This window comes from Boleophthalmus pectinirostris, unplaced genomic scaffold, assembly GCF_026225935.1.
Source record: "Boleophthalmus pectinirostris isolate CB_2022bp ecotype Guang Dong unplaced genomic scaffold, ASM2622593v1 HiC_scaffold_17, whole genome shotgun sequence".
Taxonomy (NCBI): Eukaryota; Metazoa; Chordata; class Actinopteri; order Gobiiformes; family Gobiidae; genus Boleophthalmus; species Boleophthalmus pectinirostris.
In genome coordinates, this window is record NW_026571115.1 from 19,309,627 (window position 1) to 19,330,591 (window position 20,965).

The window sequence follows — 20,965 nt, forward strand, 5'->3', positions numbered from 1 at the left end:
TGAACAACACGCCACAAATTCCTCAGATGATGTGGGGCTAGTTTTATCAGCCCCCTATGTCATTTATCTATTTATGTCTATACGTACTGTTTATAATAATATTAATATATAATATAATATTAATATAAATCTGTTGCCTCTTGGGCCTTTACATTTTCCGCCTGTAGTTAATGGTTTTCAGAAAGAGAAATTCAGAAAGACATTTCTGTGAAATTATTTTCTTGTGTTTTGCTGTTGACATTTAGGCTATGTGCGCTCTTTTGTGGGGCCCACGGTGGGGCCCTTGCGGTCCCCGGAGAGCCTTTGCGGTCGATCGGGAGGATGCGGGAGGATGACAGACTGACGTCATTGGGACTGACGCAGAGGCAGAGCGAGCAAAGACAGAGCAGCAGCAGCAGCAGCAGCATCAGGGCATCAGCTTCAGACTACAGCGACGGGTTTGCGCATTGAGCATCCTCTAGTCAACACAAACGGTAGGGACAACACTTGTTTAAGGATACATTTCAGTCGTCTTACACATGCGTGCACATCGAGTTTCTGTCGCGCTAGGCGTGCACACTCGCTGTGATTTGGATGTTGTTATTGTAAGGTTAGCAAGGCTAGTCTTAGCTAGTGTATAACTGCATCCTTATGTTTTAAGAGTTTATTACCTTTCTTCTCTACATTGGATCATACTCATTAGACGATCAAAGCTACATTTGTGGGTTGTCTTCTGACACAACAGGATTGCATTAATATGCAACAACAATGTCATATGTTAGCTTGCTTGCTTTTAAGGAAGTAGAGTAGGGTAGCATATCTCATCTGACATCTGCAACTGCAGTACATTTGTTTCACTTTTAGACATATATATATATATATATATATATATATATATATATATATATATATATATATATATATATATATATATATATATATAATTTATTTATTTTTTTACCAGCAGAACATTCATAATGTTGCAATGTTACATAATTCACTCTGCAGCAGTGTTTATCGTCATCCTCACCAGAAAGTATTTCTCTATCATACACTGAACAATCCCAAAAAGAAAAAGAAAAACAATACAAAAACAGGTCGTTGTCACAATGTTATAGCAAAATCATTAAGGCATTAATGTGTGCACAGTATTGTACATTGCATTTTTCTAATCATATTAGGAGATTAACAATTAAAACTAATTATTATATCTTTTCAATGGTAAAAAGTCCTTAAAATTTTCATATAACATGAAGCTGAAATGCCTAAATACATTACACCCAATAATGCAGCAGAAAGTCAAGGTTTTTCAGAAAAAGCATCCATTTAGAGTTCTTCTTTTCCAGATCAAGTCCTTTCCTCATCTTTCCAGTCCTCTGACTGTCCTTTGTGTCCCCATGTTCCCCAATACTAACACTGTCTCTGTTCCACCCCTCTTCTCACGGTCCTCCCTGTTTTCTCCTACTGCCATACAGATATACAATAAGATGGCCACCTCCTCCTCCACTCTGGAAGAAGACGAGAGTTTGAAGGGCTGTGAGATTTTCGTGCAAAAGCACAACATCCAGCAGATCCTCAAAGAGTGCATAGTGAACCTCTGCATCGCTAAACCTGAGCGTCCTATGAAGTTTCTGCGAGAGCATTTTGAAAAACTGGAGAAGGTTGGTCCTTTCATTCTGAATTAAATGTTTGGAATCTTTTGGTTTGAAATTACCTTAAGTTTGTTATCTTAAGACTTTTGTTTTGCACTTAAGCCTGTTAAATGAATTGAGTTCTTCAGTTTTGGCAACTTTACTCTTTTTCAAAAAGTAAAGGTATAAAAAGTCCTGCCATTTGACTGGAAATGAATCACCCATAAAAACCTAATAAATTATACAACAATGTATTAGTAACAAGGTATTGTTCCCAAGAAACTGCTATTTTGATGTTGACATTTTTACACAGAAAAATAATTATTTTCTTGCTTAATTACAGTAAAATAATGTGTTAATATTACCTTAAGGTTCTACAAAACTAGTTGGCTTTTGAGCAGGTCATGAGATTTAGATGACTGAACAATGATATATTCTCATTCACCATGATCTCAAACAGACCACAAAGGTGTACTATATGGAGCTTTCGGCTAGTTTCAAGAACAGAAGCTGCAATTGTTAAAGCACCAGTGTTATATTGAGGCTCTAGTCTATCAGCCTTTTAGCTTCAGGAGTTGTATTTATGTGAAGTTGCTGCGTATGTGTATGGACATGTGAGAGTCATAAGTTTCATTTTCACACATCTCAGAAATAAAACACAATCCGTGCTTTGTCATTCGTATACTCATCCTTTTATTAACCATTTGGGGCTGGGCATGCAATGGTTCTTATCCTAGTGCCTGGATGCTCCTCAGTGCTTTGTATTGCCAGTCTATGTTATTACAACAGGGTGTATGCTGAAGGTAAGAGTGCTCTGTTGATGACACTTGAGTCAGCTCTTTGCTGTGTATTAAGGGTCTCATTTCTGTTGCCAAAGAGACAGATCATTGGAACAAGCTTTGAGCAGTGCTGCAGAGATACAGGACATGTACTACTGTTGTTACAGGAGAGGGTTATGCTGCAAAGTGAGGCTGTCGGAATACTAATAAGGATAGAGTCAATAACAGAACTGTTGAGTGGCTGTGAATGTACTTCTTCATATATTGTATTACAGAATCTGCATGGTTGCATGTTCCATTAGTTTACTAAGACAACAATAATTCACTGATAGCACTTTTGTAAATAACGCTAAAAGTTGCATTACATTATCATGTATTATTCATGCACTCCACAGTTTCTCTTGGTAACAGATGTGTGTTCTAAGTCTTGAGATACAGCTGATGCGTAACCCTCTAGCTGTATTTTTACTTAACTGGTAACTTTTCAGTAGTTGATAATTCCTATAGTTATTGTTTAACATGGATTAAAGATATGTGTTTGATACAATATAAGATAGTGTTGTCTGCTGTAAGTGTTACAGTTAAACGATTAGAGCAATGCAATGCTTAAAGTATTGTCCACCCGATCCTCTCTGCTTGTTTGTTGTTGTGCCAAAAAGCAGCAGAGCCCTGCCCCCTCCTTTGCCTAACCCAATTTCATGTCTGCTCTGGATCACACCGTCTTTTTGGAATCTCACAGTCTTTGTTTCTGTGCAACATCTTTTTTTTTTAAAAGCAATGCCTTAAAATCCTTATTTTCTCAAGTGTCTGCTGTGTAGCCATAAGCAGATGGAAACATGCACAATCATCTTTTTATCTGGCTTTTGTTTGAATGTAATAGCATGTCTTTGAGTCAATGGGAAAATGACAGGCGCCTGCTCGCTTTTATCCTGTGTATTTATGCATGGTAATGATGCTTTTGATCTCCTCCACACCACTTCAAACTGCTGCCCTCAGCTTTAGCTTTGCCAGGTTCACAGGAGTGTTGAGACAGTACATATTCATTTGAAAACATCAGTTTGCCACTTTTTATTTTTTTATGAATTAGAATTAGAAGATTCTTGAAGTGTTTTGCAAAATCAAATCCCTGTCACAGATTCACAGCCAACATCAGCTAAATCTGTCAAAATGTAAATTGTGGAAATGCCCAACTGGCAGCTGCCAGCGTACATGTTTAGATGAATAGGGCCCATTCAATCACCTCACTGTTTCTGGCATCACATTTTTGCTGCTGCTGGCTTTGGTTCCTGTTGATGATTAAATAAAACATAATGTGTTTACAATTCTGCCAAAAGAATTTTGTAGTCGTCATCATTTGCTACATCAAAACTGTGGTACAAACTACAACTACTGGTAACTCCTTTAATAATTTTTGGTAATGTATTTTATTGATCCCCTCTTAAACCAGGGTTGTTTGTTTTGGGGTTGACATATTTTAGTCAAAGTCAAAGTACTATTTGGAATAATAAGATGTTTTCTGGGTGTATATTGTGTATAAAGACCATACAATTGCATATGGATGCCATGAAGCAAGCTGTTTTTGTCAGATTCATAAAGTACACAAGTTTGAGCCTGATTCTATTAGCATGGCCCCATCATATTGTACTGTGAGAGAATTCCTCGTCAATCAGCTGCCATTATCCCCTGCCCGTGTAAGATGAGACGCCTTTCAGCTGTCACCACACACATCATAACATATTTGGCCACTCCTCCTCTCCCTGTGATTGACAGTTTTATGAAGTGAAGTAGTGTCTGTTGTTGTTTTAGTAGTAGTAGTAGTAGTAGTAGTAGTAGTAGTAGTAGTAGTAGTAGTAATAGAAGTAGTAGTGTTCACCTCCACCTGTATCCTCTACCCATGTGCTTATCTGTCATTTTGTATACTGACAGTAGCAGTATTTTTAAGGCTGCGCTCTAAGTATTTTGTCAAAGTCAGCCAGGGGTCTAGGCAGTGACCCAGGCCTAGCACAGCACTCCTCAGCTCACCTTGGGCCCCTTTAGGTTAATCAGACCAGCAACACATGACTCCCTGGTGGTCCATTGGTGGTCCTTCTTGGTTATCTTAGTTATCTCAACATATTCAACCCCTAGTAATAAACCAAACACATTTAGCTCACAGTAGTTGCCTTCATAAAGCTGTATACATTTTTCTATCATTGTGATGAATGTAATCATTGGTCATGAGGAATTCTTGACAGTTTCTCTATTGCAAATTAGTAAAGCTTAGTTAGATCAATATTCTAACTGGGGACCTTTTAGATTAGCTTTTGAGAGTAGATTTTGTGTAAATGCTCATAAAAAATAAAACATTAAAGTTGTGTTTCAGAGCACTTGTATTTGATGTTAGTATCTATAGACCACTAACCCCTATTTGTACAAAAATCAGCTAGCCATATTTCTGATGCATGCCCTCATAGTGGATGTAAAGAAATTATTTTTTTTTCCTTTGAGGGAACATTTGTTTTTCAATTGTATTTTTTGCTAACTATGCCCATAATTTAGTGTCTAAGTAAGTAATCCTATGGACAATGGGCTAAGTTTGCATTCAGGCAAGTAACTGCCCAATTCCAAATCAGCGTGGAGTGGCGGCAGACTATCCTACAATGCATTTTATAAAGCACACAGTTCAGTTTTTATGTCCCAGTTGTGTTGCCGCAGTGTCTATTGTGGCACTGTAATGGTGTGGAACACAGTGATGAGAGGACTTTTAGCTGGGCCGGTGGATCTGCGCTCTATGCTTCATTACCAGTGTGTGCTTTAATGTGTGTCCTGTATTGTGTGTGCCCGTGGAGTGTCCTGTTGTTTCTGGTTCACTTACATGTTTTTGTCAGTGGAGCTGGAGTAGGAAAGTGTTGTCTCCAGCCTGGCGTGACAGGTAATAGTCTATAAATTATTCAGATTTATTCTTGTGCAAATGTGTGGAACTTTGGGGTTTTCAATTGATTAGGTTATTTGTTAGATGAATTTGAAGATGAGTTTCTTAAGATTTTATGGCATTTCTGCAAAGGTCAGTGATAGTTTTTGGGATAAATTTAGAAACATATTTTACCAGGTTTTTAGAGACATTTAGAGCTTGTAATCAATCGGTACAAAGTTTGTGTGCTAGACTATATACCTTTTGTGCAAAATTATTCATTTTAGTCAATCCTACTTTACAAGGACCTTCTTGCTCAATAAACTAGAATTACTAATCCAAAAATAAGAATGACACATTTAAAATAATTTGAACAGAAATTGGAGATGCATGCTTTTGCTTGGATCCACGTGAGGTCTTTTGTATCTATGTTTGTGTGCACAGTGTCCTTCCAATGAATAGCTTATTTTTACAATGTATGTGTCTTCTGTCCTTTCATTTTGGCACCTAGCCTTTTGTGATGACGCAGAAACAGGACAGACTCCAACAGACCAACACAGAGCAAGAGCACAAAGAAAAACTGTTAAATACAATAACAATAACTAAGTAGGAGGTGAGGCAGGAGTGCATTTTTCACTTACTTAAGTGTATAGTGCAGTGTTTGTAAAAAAAAAAAAAATGTTAGTAAATGCAGTCAAGAAAAGGCTTCTAAATACAACAGCAATACAACATTTTGCAATTTGAAAATTTCAGGGAAATTTCAGGGAAAGAAATTTCATAATAATTAGAAGTTCATGAAGAACTTCCTGGTGGTTGTGCCACCTGCTTTTCTCCATGAAACCTTCAATGTCTTGAATTTTTCACAGAATGACATTAAATGTTTCTGTTTTGCATGAATTGTTGTTTTTATTGCTAAAAACATCCTTTGAAAAAGAGGCCTTCTTACTGTTCCTCTTCATAGCCCTAACCTGTAAATTGTCCTGGTGGGTAATCTACCAGACCCTCCACCACAAAAGTTATGAACCGCTAGCTATCTAGTAGATTAGTTACTGCACGTGTACTGTACTATTGATAGACATGATATGTTTGTGTCTATGAACAACTAAAAGGGGCCATGGAAAAAGCTCTCAAAACCCTTTTTATGTATCTGACCTCAGTTGCACTCACAAGACTTTGCCTGCATGGATGTTCATGCATATTGTCTTGTGGCTATGGCTCAGTGTTGAGAGAATTTTAACAAAGTCCACACTGATGCTCTTGTAGAGGGCGGGGGTGGAGCTCTCTGTGGTACAAAACAGTGTCTAGCACCCAGACATAGAGGGCACATGGGCAAGATGAGGACACTGATGAGGTAACGTTAAAGGACTCTCCAGCGCTGTTTTATATATTTTGAAATGGAGAGAAAAGGACAAAAATACTAATGGAGTACTACAGCTTTATGTTATGGTAAAAACTGTGATACTTGACTATTCAAACGTTTTACGCTGTTTCGCAAAGAACTAAAAAACTCTACAGTACATTATCAGTATTGCATGTGACCTGTAAAAAGTAGTTACAGTGCTCAAGCAAAACCTTTTAGCTGAAGAGTAAAGCATCTGTCTAGCAAACCAATGAGAACTGTCTGCTTTAATGGTCACTTGTAACTAAAGTATTTTTGACAATTTCTATCAACATTTGTTCCACATTGCATGCTTGTCCTGAGCAGATGTTCATGTACCAAAAGACAGTGACGCCGTCCATCCTGTCATCTGAGTCACCGTGGCGAAAGACAATCTGTCAAAAGGCGTCACCACTGTAGGTGTGTGAGACATGGTAGCACGCTCTCTCCATCAACTATTCAGGATGCTCCCAGTCCGCGGTTGTCATAGCGACTGAGGGGAAGCGAGAGGAGGCTGCCTGCTCATTGCGCCACCTGATTGCAAGTGCGAGCGAGGAGGAGAGGGAGAGGGTGACAAACAGGCAGAGAGTTGCGCAGGAGCGATGGAGACACAGGGTTTTTGTCCCAGTTCTTGAGTTCATTTGTTTGGATGTTTTGAGCTGTTTGGTCTCTCTACTGGCTGATGGGATTTGAACAATGCTGAGGCTCTCTAGCATGGGGAGCACGTGTCTTTGAAAAGGGTCTATGCGTGTTGACATTGTGAGGTGTTGATGCCTGTAGATCAAAGTGACAACAGGCCTGGATAGAGGTCCTTCATGCAATGGTAAATATAAATTTATATAATCCTATTATGTATTAAGTAAGTAGATATGCAAGCCTTGTTGACAGCAGGAGTTCTATGCTTGTTTTTTTTTTTGTTTTTTTGAGAATTGAATTGTCTTTTATGGAAGCACAATTGTATTGAAAAGATCTTTTATTGGTAGCCACAGTCAGCGTGCTTTCATCAAGGCGAGAGTATATATAAACCCCTCCTTATCCTGCAGTGTGTCTGAGAGGCTGTGCGAGTGTATACGAATGTGGCATTGCTCCTCGCTGCCTGGTTCAACCTTCCCTCATCCCGTCCTGCTGCTGCTGGCTGTGTTCCCTGAAGCAGTGACTCTGCGTATAAGCACATTATGGATGTGTGTGTCCTGAGTATCCCTGCTTTTTGTGTGGGATCTGCATTACTATAGTCTTTTTTTAACAAGGGCAAAAGAAAACGCCAAAGGATGTTTCCTCAAAAGTGCAAATGCTAAGATCAAAGCTGCTATGAAAAGTTAAGAAGTCCTTTTACCTTGTTCTGTGTGTTTAAGTTCTCGCTAGAAGTTTAGCACTTTGGGAAGTTGGAGCTTTTAATTATTTCTCTGAGTTTCACACAGCTCTGTGGCTCTGCTTGGCTTCTCTCTCTCACTCCGTTTTAGTGCCAGCAGTTGGATGAGAGGAGTTAGCAACTGATGTTCCCTCTTCTTGCTTGAGGCATTTGGTAATTACAGTAATAACTAGGTTATTTTGTCTGACACCAGAGTAAAATGGGTTTGAATGTTTAAGTAGGATTCCCAAGTCTCTTGTTTCTTTCCTCCTGATCCCATTTAAAAATGAAACTTCATGGTGTTGTTAATTGTTAGGAAAAGAACAATTCTCAATAGTGTACTATGTGAGTAGTTTAATACGCATTGTGTTCTTGGTAGGGTCGGTCCATATGGTAGAAATGTTTTGTGTCATATTGATTGATCTTGTTTTTTTATTCCATTTTTTACTTTGTCGATATCGAATCAAATCCAATTAATTGCTCAGCCCTAGTTCTTGGATGTTAGGTTTTCTGAACAGCCAAACATAGCGAGTTGAACAACCTTATACACAATGCTATTTGGTCCCCATGTTTCACTCCACAGTGTAAACAAGCCTACAGTGATGTTATTGCTTCATTATGTTAATGTCTTAATCAAGGCTCAGCTTAATAATTCATTTGCTGCAGTGTTCTTATTTAGTGGGTGCTCATGGAGAGTGCTTGTGTTGTCTTTTTACTGCATGTTCAACTCCCAGTTATTAATATTTGATGTCCCCCATCATCCTATGGCAATTGGACATTCATCCTTGCTAAACTTGAAACTAGGAGCGTTGTTACCTGAGCTGCTGTGGGGGGAGTAAAAGAGTCAGTCCATTTGCATGTGATTATTTGAGAGGTAGCAGAATTATTGAATGGTCTCAGATGACTGCTCGCCTAAAGCTATTTATTTCATCTGCTCTTTTACAGGAAGAATGCAAGCAGATCATGGCACGGCAGAAATCTAACAGCCAGTCGGACTCACATGATGATGAAGTTTCCCCCCCACCTCCCAACCCAGTCGTTAAGGCTCGCCGCCGCAGGGGAGGGGTCAGCGCCGAGGTCTACACCGAAGAGGACGCAGTCAGCTATGTGCGCAAGGTCAGTATGGCAAGATGCAAGCAATTTTTGACTGTAATGCATGCAATAAATACACACAGGTTAAGTACCAAACTATCTACCATCCAAAAATATCTGAAGAATGCTTGGCCAAGAAAGAAAATATTATCTAGTTGCGTGATATGGTCAGATATAATAAGTCTTGCCACAAGGGGGCAGCAAAAGAATACACTGAATATAGTTTTTCAGAAACGTAATTTTGAGAATTTCACTAAGATTTTTTACATTTGTGGGCTTTGCTTAAGACTTAAAAATTTCGATATTCTCAATTATCAGATATCGTATTCACTCAAATAAATTGTACTTCGGACCATATACCTGTAGCACCACTGTTCTGGTTCCAAATGCAGCACTTTTAGAATATTCAGTATTTGTTGAGGAAAGCCAGATCCTCAAAGTACACTCACTAAAAGCCCATTTTGACAGTCATGTCTTAGTTGAAAGAACTAATAGAATGATGAATATGACAAATCCATAACAGACTTCCATCAAATGTCAGGTGCACTGATTAGCCAAGCAGAAAGCTCTTAATGGCTACTCAAAAGCATATCCTCTTGAGCTACAGGGAAGATTATAACTTATGACTGATTGCAAATGAAAGCTTAATTATGACTCTATAGTGGCTTTACAAAATGTATTAACCACAAGAAGAAAACAAGAAAAAAGTTAGAAGAAAGAGTAAGTAGCATTTAATTTCAAATAAAACATAGGATAATAAAAGCAAGTATTGCACAAGCATAAGCATTGTTATGTCATATGATTACAATGTTACATTTAGTTGAATGTGGCATTATTAATTGCAAGGTGGTAATGACATGACTGCTTGAAGCCCACTGTCACCACAGTGTAATCTGTGACCACTGGAGCATAAGGTATGTGCGATAAGATGGCACAGCCTCAGTCCTTCATATAAATACAGACAGAAACTGTAATTTAAAACATATGTCCATGAAAAGATCTCATTTAGACAAGATTTATGTTTGATCATAATGTATACTTAAAGTTAATTATGATATAGATTAAGATTTCAGCACCAGTCTTGTGTGGTATCTTTCAGTATCAATCTGACTGAAATGCCTTTTCTGTAAAAGTTCAAATCAGCACATTTGTCAGTTCCTATAGACTTATATACTGTATTGATTTTACTGTTATCCAGCAGTGTAGGTGCTGTTAATGTTGTAGGTTAATAATTTATTACCTTATTTTTTTTTTCATTTTGATTTCATTCTTCAGTTATTTTAACATTGCAAGATAGAGACAAGTTTCCACAAAGATACAACCACATGGCTTTAGTAAAGGACCATGGTTTTTGGGGCCTGCTTGACTATCTTGGTGAACTATTTTCCATGCATTTCTTACTGAGATATATGATTTTCAACAAGATCTTCACTACAGTTTCACGCCTGTTACACTGTAGATTGTGAGAATGCACAATTTACTCAGTACAATTGATTCTAGTTTAATACAGAAGTACCTTTTTATAATTATGTTTAGTAAAAATGGTGAAGAGACTTTGACCCATAAAGTGTGTTCTATTAATAGCCACATCCACAACCACTAACCTGCAGTTTTGTTTAAGTTTTTTATCAATGCTACAGCAAATCTGTCCTGATTTCAACTTTGTGTTCCCAATAGGTGCATTTTGTCAGGAATGATAAAGAGCTTAGAGTTATCCAAAAATGTATTCCCAGGATAGGCCTGTCCTCCAAATTCATGATTCCAGGTCACTGTCTTCTCTGTGCTAGAACGCTTCAGTGCTGATGTGGTGGTGCCTGGTGTACTGTATTTGTAGGATGTTGTACATAGAGCGTTGTGGTTCTCTTCATGTGGAGACATCTGTTGTGTGAGTTTATTACAGGGCGACCACTCCTCTTCTTTCAACACATAACACACATCTACTCATCTACTTCTCACTTTTGCATTCTGTTTTATTTCTCCTCATCTGCCCACATGGTTACTAGTCCATTTATACATCTCTATGAAAATATTTTACAAGACTACTGCTGTCTGTGTCTGCCTCCAGTGTTTAATGCCTTTCTTATATTACAGTAATGGGAGTTAGACGAGCCTCTGCTCAGACTTCTGTGGCTTTGTTGTGGCCTCTCGCGCACACACAGAGCAGTACACTGGCTACATGAAAATGCATGTTTTATGAATGAGTCCAGGCTGCTGTGAATTTTAAGAGCTGTGTGACATTTTGAGCGTAATCCCTGAACAGATGGGCATTCCCAAAAATACCAACACACGTGCACAATATTTCTTTCAGACTTTGCCAATACTCTGCTCTCTAATTACTCATTTTAGGGCTCTTTTGAAGTCAGCCTTATAATGTGTTTATGCTGGTTTGTTTCATGTGTCCACCTGCACTGGGTTTAGTAATGTGTGTCTATATTACTATAATGGATATTACTGCTTTGTCTGCACAGGTGATCCCCAAGGACTACAAAACCATGACCGCCCTGGCTAAGGCCATTTCCAAGAATGTGCTGTTTGCTCATCTGGATGACAATGAGAGGAGGTAATTTGTGCATCTGTATTATCAATAATAATAATTATTATAATACATCAGACTTATATAGTGCGTTTTTGGACACTCAAAGATGCTTTACAAACAAATAGGAAGTAACAGGAAAAAAACTGTTACAATCTTTTACAATGCTATGGGCTTAACCACCTGTTTAAGATCTAAAGGGGTAACAATTACACTATTCCATTTCAAATGAGATATTCCATCATTTGGTTGGTTCCATATTTTTTTTAATATTTTATTTATTCGAGAAAGAATAAATTGCTGTGGTTTCATTATCTTTTAGAAATCATGGGAAACAGTATTTAAGTGCTGGTCCATACTCGTGTGACTCTGTCTTTAGTTCCATGGGAGTGTTGCTCTTGTGACCACTGAGTGCCAGTGTTGCCTTCCTCGGCTTCACACAGACGTCTGGAGGGAGGTTCAGAAGTGGGACAGACGTGACAGGAGTCCGGGTCTGTGTGGAGAGGGGCCAGTCGCTCTGTTGTGTGACTGTTGCCTTGGTAACCTGACAGCGAGATAAGAGTGGTGTATCATATGCTTTCATAAACGGACTGAAATTGATTTTATGATCCTGTGCATCATCTCTCACCTCTTATTTCTCTTAAACTATGTCTTCTTTGGTCATGTCTGGTCTGGCTCTGACACAGAAGGGGGGCGCAGTGGGAATGTCTCAGGTGTCTGCTGATCCCGTCTGCCACTGGGAATAGGGTTTCATTGGCGGGGAGAATCCATTATGCCGTGCGGGGAGGAAACAGCGGAGCTTTCCTGTCGGCTAAAGCCTTGATGGACCAAACCCAAAACACGCTCTTTCCAGTCTTTCGTCAGCTGACAATTCACCACGGTCCCCTGGCACAAGCGGCAGGCCCCTGATTGCATGTGTCTGAACGGTCCCAAGTGGCGAGCAGTAGTGATGTATCAGGGCAGAGGAGGGCCTGTACACTTGGGTGGTTGATGTGGCTGATTAGATGACTTTTAGCCACAATAAATTAGAAATACAAGAATCTAATCCAATTAGAGTGTCCTGCCATGCTATGTAATGTAGTTTCATCAGCTTTCTGCAACTGTGCATGTTGTTGATTATGACATTGTCTTGGAATGTTAAAAGCTTTTCAAACAGAATGTGTTCATGTGACACAAGATTGTAATTGAGGGCAGGTCACAATTTTATAGTAGAATTTAATGGTAAACTTTACATCAGATTGCACATTTGTTGAACTGGTTCATGGTTAATATTACTGTAATTACTCAGCCTCCTCTGTCAGCATAATTCAACAAAAGTGAATTATTTTTTGATACAAAAAGCTTAATTATTCAACCCCAAAGGTGTGTTTGTTGTAACATATGGCATGATTGTGTTCCTAACAAATAATAAGATTCAACAATTGTCAGTCCTATTTTCTAACTGTTCTTTCAAAAACAGAGTTATATAGGCCACAAGCCGCCATGTGAAATTAAAACATAATCCAATTCAAGAATGTGAACTTCACAAGATATTATTTTAAAAATATTTTCCCATGGTAACTTGGTGGTCTTTGTAACACACAAAATGGAGCACAAAAAACTAAATAGTTTAAATGATATTTAATAAATACATGAGTGATTAGTACAAAAACACAGTTTAAGCTGTCAAACAGTGATCTATAATAGCAGATGGAGTCTGACTCAAACGATCATCTGTCTTTTTCTCATTCATTCCATACTTTTTTTTCTCTTTCCACAAACTGGCCGTGTTTGTGGGCTGTTGGTTGTTAGGTTTCTTACAGCTCTGCAAATGTTCTTTCTGGCATTGACACTACTTTGGGCATTTTGGCTGTACACATTATTCTGCTCATTATGTTAAATATATGAGACTAACTCTGTACAGTTAATAGGTTTCAATTCTCGGCTGAATGACCATCACCACACTTCACCCTCAATTCACACTACTTATTCTCAAATAAAGTCTGTGTAACAGCAGCTTTTTAGGCACTTATAACCCTTACTATTTCAAATTCAAACTCAATTTTCAACAAGGGAAATGCTCAATACTCAATACCAATTTTGATAACCCCATGATTATAGAAACATTGCTGATCCAACTTTTTTCCTATGTAATTTTTTCAGCATTGATACCTGTTCAAATGAGTGTCTAGTTTGATACTATTTTCAGTATTGATTAGTATCTGAGTGTTGTTCTGTAGAACTAGAATGCATTTGTGGATCAAATGAATGTGGCTGTTGATAAAGTGCATAGAAAAGCCAGGCCAGAAGCCAGATCTCTGTGTTTCATGGAAACATCATGTGTGATTAGTCAGTCAGCGGTTATGTAAGCCGAACGCCACACAATTTGTTCCCCCATTAGCACTATATTATTCTATCATCCCCTTTCATAATGAGAGAGACAGAACAACAATGGAAGCCTTTTTGTTTCTGCGGGCTCTCCCCTGGCTTACTTTCCACTCTCTGTACTTTTGTCTTCACTGGCCTCTTTTCCCCTTGGTGTGATCCTTCCATTTTATAACACAAACACACATGCACAGGCTAAAACGCGCACAGCCCACACTACAAAGGCAGACAGAGATTTCATTATCCCTGAAACACTAAGCTCATCGGTGCACCCCTTGTCAGACACTGAGAGCAGCGTATAGCCTGCTCCACTAGGTAAGTCTTTCATTAACAGACCAGTACAAAGTTTATGGATAAGGTTTCTGAGCACGACCATCGTGTGTCTGAATATGTGGAAGATTTATTATTGTTTTTATCAACTATACACTAATATTTGTTATGGTCTATTTATTCAAGTTTGGAACTGGCACAAGTTGTAATCTGCCCCCTTGTGGCTAGACTTGGTATTATAAGGACTAGATGATCGTGGACTCTAAACCACCAATGGAAATAAAATAATACAAATAATAAATAAAATATATATTATTAATTTAAGAATTTATAAAATGGAAATAGAGTAGAATAGAGTTATATTTGTCCCTTTGGGGAAAAAAAATGGAGTAGCAGTTTCACGACTTTGAACATTTGCATGTAAGTACAGCACAATATACACAAGACATTAACAAACATTAATTTCATCATATTATGACAGCAAGACAAAGAAAATCCCATGGTAATAATAAGATAATGTAGAAAATTAAATGTAAATTAATTTCATTTAATGACTCAAATATCCTTACATAAAGCTTGTTTAATGTATTTTTTTCCTCACCTTATAACCCACAAGACTATTTCTAATTGAACTGTCTGAACTGAATTGTCCCAGATAGCAAATCTAAAAGGCAGCAGTCATTCAGGTAATATAATCCAAAAACATTAGGTCATCTTATTTAAGACCTGCTAACCTTGTTGTTCAAAACTTATGTGATTAGTGCATTTGTTTGAATTAGATCTATCCAATGTTAACAGTCATTTACATCAGCCCTGTAAAGTGAATCTTTATTATAAAAGTGCAATAGTACATGTAATAGTATTGTTCAATACTGATTAAATATTCCTTCAAAATGCTCAGCCCTATAATGCACCTTCACAATTGCAAAGCAGAACTTGGTGCATAGTTCATTACACCTCTGTATCTATTCGACCTTGGCTCTTTTCTAAACAGAATCCTGAACCTATGCCATGGAGTCGCTCCCAGCAGGCCAAGGGGCGGACCTCTCTGTTTACTGCCCATTAGCTCCCATAATGACCTCATTACTGTATGATTTTCCCGCGACACACATACACACATACACACACACACACACATATACGAGATAAGCTGGCAGCAGGTGTTTGATTTCACATTGTGTTAAGCTTACAATGGTAACACCCAAGTCACCCTCACAGCCACCTGTCTCAACTCTGTAACCTGCTCTGAAACTATTATCTCATTTTACTATTTACACATCAGGCTACTGCTACTATTTTCAATTAGAATTTCCTTGAAAGAAATTCGGAAATCATATCAACTTGATTTATCCAACCCTTTCATCAAAGTCATTTTATCATCCAGCATCATGGGCTGTTTCAACACACATACTTCATTAGTCTTGCTTATCTCACTTCCCCGAGCTGTGATTTCTGATAAGCGTAAACCGCATATGTGTTTATTTTGGCTTATTTCTGCAAGACTCTTGGCACACCTGGGTAAACTGACCTTAGAGTGCCCGTCTAAATATCGCAAAAAAATATACAGGAAGCTACAGTAGCAGCTTGAGTAAATGATATCACAGTTATTGTCTGGAGTGGAATCCTCTGGAGAATTCAAATGATGCGCTAATTCATTTTAGCACACATTTGCTTTCCCTTGATATTCAGAAAGCACACACAAATGGGAACGTATAAATAATATATGGGCTCATAATGTGGGTCTGTTGATCTCACCACATCTTAATGCCCTCGTTCCCTTAATGCCCTTCTGGGAGGTGCACTCTAAAACTTGGAAAACAGTCTGTATCTAACTTGTGTGTGTAGATTGTTCAAGCATAACTATACATTTATAATTTATTGATACTGTTTTGTCATATACTCACCCCATGTTTAATGTCTGTCATCTTTTCATAAAGCTGATAAATGTCCATACTATATGCCAATAAACAGCATGGGAATCTACATTTAGGTTCATATTCTAAAAGGTCTAGTGCTTCTCAAACTGTGATACCTGTTCTACTGATGGTACATGGGCAGTTCTTGTGTCCTGATTAGTAGTAGTCCACATTTAAGCCATTGTTTCATCTTGATTTAGACATATTTTAGTCCTTGTTTAGACTGTTACAGTGTTGGTTGGTTTAGATCTGGTGGTACTCTGAAAGGCAAATAAATGAGGTGGTACTTGGCATGAAAAGTTTCAGAGCTATTGCCCTATTCATGTGTTTCAGACAAACAAATCCTTCCTGATTTGGAGGACTTTGTGAGGACCTTTCCACATTCAAAAGTTCTAATATTTTGATTTCAATTGCTTAACTACTATGACCACTGTGGACGTTTGCCGTATCTTGAAACCTATGACTTTTGATGACTGTGATAGATTTGTATTGATATATTGTGTCATTTAATTTGATGATACATATCGATATCATGGGCTGCTGTGTCAACATATCGGCAAGAGTAGTTTTTGGTTTATTTTATAGCTCTAAAATTTTGTTGCTTGTTTAGAGGAAGGAAACTTATTTATGCAAGACATTTGATATATTAATTGTTTTGATGATTAAAATGGGTCCATTTCGTATTAACTTTGCAGAGATAGTGGTTTAACAAAGACTTTTAACATCACAGCCATGATTTAACCTTTATTTTTTATCAAAGTGCATCAAATTGATTTGACATATAACATATTGAATCGAATAGAAAACTCACTGTATCAAGATACGTGTTGTGTATGTATTGTGTAATTTATGGAGGTATGGGTTTTATGGGCAACCTCTTAATAATACTGAGCCCTACTCAATAATAACTTTCTTATACATTGTAGTCTCTAATGGCAGTTCAGAATAACACAGCTACTCAGCCTCACACTTAGCACATGTTCTTTAACTTTTTGTCCTTAAATAAAATCTATGTTGCAAGTGAGAATGGGATTTGTCGCAGGGGTGGCAGTACTTTATCCTGCCTGTTTTAATCCTCTCATTAACAGCTAAAGTAATGAGTTGATGAAGTGACAGATTAGTTGACCTTTGCCCCCTGAGCCCTGACCTCTTCACCTACCCCTGCTGGACTTTGTCGATGGACACGGACCATCCTTTTTGTTTCTAGTGTACAAACTCCCGGCATTGGGTTGTGTCTGGATTTGTACAAGAATAATAAATAAAGGTAGCTTATATCAACACAGTAGCAGAGCGGAGACACTTAACCAGCCCGGGAGAGGAGCGCCGTGTCTCATGTTCCCACTAGAGTTTATTTAAGATCGGTGTGAAAGAGCAAAACAACAAAGAGGCTGCAACTAGAGACAGATAGATACGTGTCCTGTTATGCTATCTGGTGACTTACTCAATTAAATTACCTTATTATACCCCATCACCGTAGAGATCGTGTAGGGTGACACAGAATGGCCATTTATCAATTTTATAATGCAATATTTTGTCAGACACACAAATAATAGTGCTTATACTGTTGTATGCATATAGCCATCCCTAGAGGGTGTCTCTGCAACACAAAGAATAATTCTATGTGCATTGATACAATAGACAAACAAAAGTAAGGAGTAAGGAGTAATGCAGCATGTTTTTAACAAAGGTGAGTTTTGTTTTTTTTTAGTTGTGGGTGAATTTTTCAGTTTCTTCATTCATTTTATATAGTTTAGCATTCAAATCTGAGAGACATCTAAATGATAAACGTAATTGCTTGCATTTCAGAACATGTTTGTATAGGTCTAAACTACAAGGTTGGTTTTTAGAAATGATATGACAAAAACTATATAAACACAATGTTGTTTGAATGTTTGTTTATCTATGTACCATATACACTCTATATTGCTGTAACTTTTGAAATTTAGATACTTGAAACTATTCAAATACTATTTACTGCAGGTGTATGCTCTTGTTTAGTCCTGTTTAGACTTGCCTCATCAAAAGTTTCTGTTTTGTCTACGTTAAGATCACTTTTTTTTTCTCAAGATGATGAAATTTAGAGTACTCTGAAACTTCAGGTGGTTTGAAAAGTGAAATCTAAAAACCATTGCACTAAACACTTGCTTATAGACAAATACACATCCCAGACTGTAGTGTTGCTTAACCATTATTAGCTTCCTGTTTAGTGACTCTATCAACACTTCTTCCTGAGATTGCACAAAACAGGATGTAATAGAAGTGAATGGCGGTACATGATTGTTTTCTCATTCATTATGTACAGTATATAGGAAGCTCCCTGCAGCCTGCCCTGTAGTGCACTTTCCTGTCCTCTTGTGGAGCTCTTGTGTGTTCAGGTGTTTGTCTGGTCATGATTTGTATTTTACGGTGGGCTGTGTAATAACAGCAGCATTAACAAATTAGAGCTTTGCGTTGTGTATTGTTTACTCTGCTTGTTTGTGTGCGTGTTAGCTTCCTGTCGTGCTCATTGACTCACTGTGTGTTCTAGTTGCAGTTCTTCCTGACAACTTGGTGGTCTCCCCTTTTTTCTCTCTTCCTGTGTTTCTTCTTCTATCGCATCTACGTCCCACCTCGCACCCGCGCCCTCCCCCACGATGCTGTGCAGTCTCCCTGTGTCCCCCGCGTGGCTTTGTGCCTTGGTCACAATGCCAGGGGCCAGGCGATGAGGTCATTCACGGCAGGAGAGCTGTAGGCCTGGCTGCATCGCCATCATCCACTCAGACATCAATGACCCTCCCCCGCAATCAGGAGAACTTTGTCACCTTATATTCATTATAAAATACATGGAAATGTATTTTTGAACCTTCTCAAACATACCACTTTTTTTTTTTTCTTCTTGAGTCACGAGAGTAGGTTGTCCTATAGTGATTTCTTAAATTTTGCTTTCTCTTCAAAAACTTAAATGAAGCTGGCCAAATGTGATGTTTTGTAAACATTAAACACAAACATTTTTATGAAACGTCAAGCAATGCATAGAAGATATTTTAGTTATATTCTAGATTCCATATAATTTCTATATACTAGCTCATAAGTAGTAGTTATTTTTAATCGCATTTTTTTTTTTTAGTTCATAAAATGTGCACAGTAAGAGATGTGCAATTAGTAGAAAATAAGAATTTTTTTTCCTCATAATGCCCAGCTCTATACAGCAAGTAAACTGTAATTATGCATTGTTTGGTGGGTTGCCAGCGGCGACATTATGAAGTGTGTCACGTTTGATTTCATGTGGATGATGTTATAGGCTAAGCATGTGAGAGCTCAGAACAGTAAGGCTGTCAGTGACCAGTGCATGCCCCTGACTGCGAGAACAGCACGTCCCTGCAACCCTTCAGTGGCTATATAGTTCACCCTGAAGTCCAGCCTACACACCCACCACCTCACATTAGCCCAGCCTGCACTGGCCCACTCACTATTGTATACATCCAGCCCGTTTGTCTATGCTACTGTGATAGGTTCCAGCGCACGGCCATGGACAACAGCCTAGTTACAGCGTGTTAATTCTCCCATGACCTCCTTGGTGGTTTGTGGGTGTCACTCCAGTTGAGTTTCTGGCACTAATCTTCCTCTCATGGTCAGGAGAAGGGCTTGTCAAGTCAGAGTGAGAAAGCTATAATTTTGTATATAGGTCTGCCCAGAGCCAAAATATATAAACATATAAAACAGGCAAATTATACTGTGTGGCATTTAGATGGCACTGACCTAATGCACTGACCCTATCTCACAATGTAAAGATAAAGTACCTAGAACTGAAAATCTATGACTTCTCCATCCATTAAACTCACATGATGATGAAATTTCACAATACTGTATTCTTCTGAATTCAGAGGATCACCCTTGGCCTGTTGTTTGAAGTATAATGTAGTATAATATAGGAAATGGGAAAAACATTACTAGAGATAGATAAGGTTTAATGCTATAGTGTGGACCATTACAGGTAAAACAAATACTAAAAAGAAAAGCAGGTGATGGACCCTCCTCCAGAAAAATTACACAGTGCACCTTTTAAGTCCATAAAAGTAGATTTCAGAGCGGCAGATATTAGTCAAATGAGCACATCGTTCGGCTACGTATTACTGGCATGAGTGCATTCCATGCTTTTATACACAAGGTGCCAGTGCGTTGCTCAACAAAGTCCAGATCTGCAGGCTGCGTGTCTCCAAAGTCCTGCCCCTTCACAGCTGGGAAGTCTTCTTGTCAGTCAGACTTCTGCTATTGAACAGCGAGGTAAGAGGTGTGTACGGAGACTAAGGTTCAGACATGCACACAAACACTGCATACACATAGGATTGCAATGTCGTAGCCCCTAGCGCTGGATTCTTCTGGTTCAGTTCTCTCCATCTGCTAATCTACTGCTCACTCTTTCCGTTTCTTCAGGCCTCGGAGGCATTCTTTTTTTTCCTCGTCTCAGATTAAGGCGCAGGTATAATGTGCTGTGCTGTGTAAACACCTCTCAGTTTTAACCGCAACAAAAGACCGGCTGTGCCCCATGTCGAGTGTAACACTAGTGACAAAAATGTTGAATCGTATTAAGAGTAAAACTTAAAACCTGAAAATTTAGATGGCAGGAGTAAACTATTTGTATTGTTAATAACTTGTCATCACAACTCATTGAATATTCAGTTAACCAATGTTAATTCAAAACTGATTCACATTTGTTTTTTGATACTATAGTGATGAATCTATTTGTCACCAGTGACTCATAACATTTAGCACTGTTTTATTTAATGCATTTAAATTGACTTTTTG

General features: G+C 38.3%; 1 protein-coding gene across 1 annotated transcript in view; it reads left to right on the top strand.

Moving 5' to 3' along the window:
- Positions 1–352: 352 nt before the first annotated feature.
- The window catches only part of prkar1b (protein kinase, cAMP-dependent, regulatory, type I, beta), a 51,180-nt gene continuing 30,567 nt past the window's right edge, over positions 353–20,965 (top strand). The window contains exons 1-4 of the mRNA XM_020932630.2: positions 353–473; positions 1,455–1,640; positions 8,951–9,121; positions 11,566–11,657. Of these exons, the coding sequence (XP_020788289.1) occupies positions 1,467–1,640; positions 8,951–9,121; positions 11,566–11,657 (437 nt within the window). The 5' untranslated portion in view covers positions 353–473; positions 1,455–1,466. The remainder of the gene's footprint in view (positions 474–1,454; positions 1,641–8,950; positions 9,122–11,565; positions 11,658–20,965) is intronic.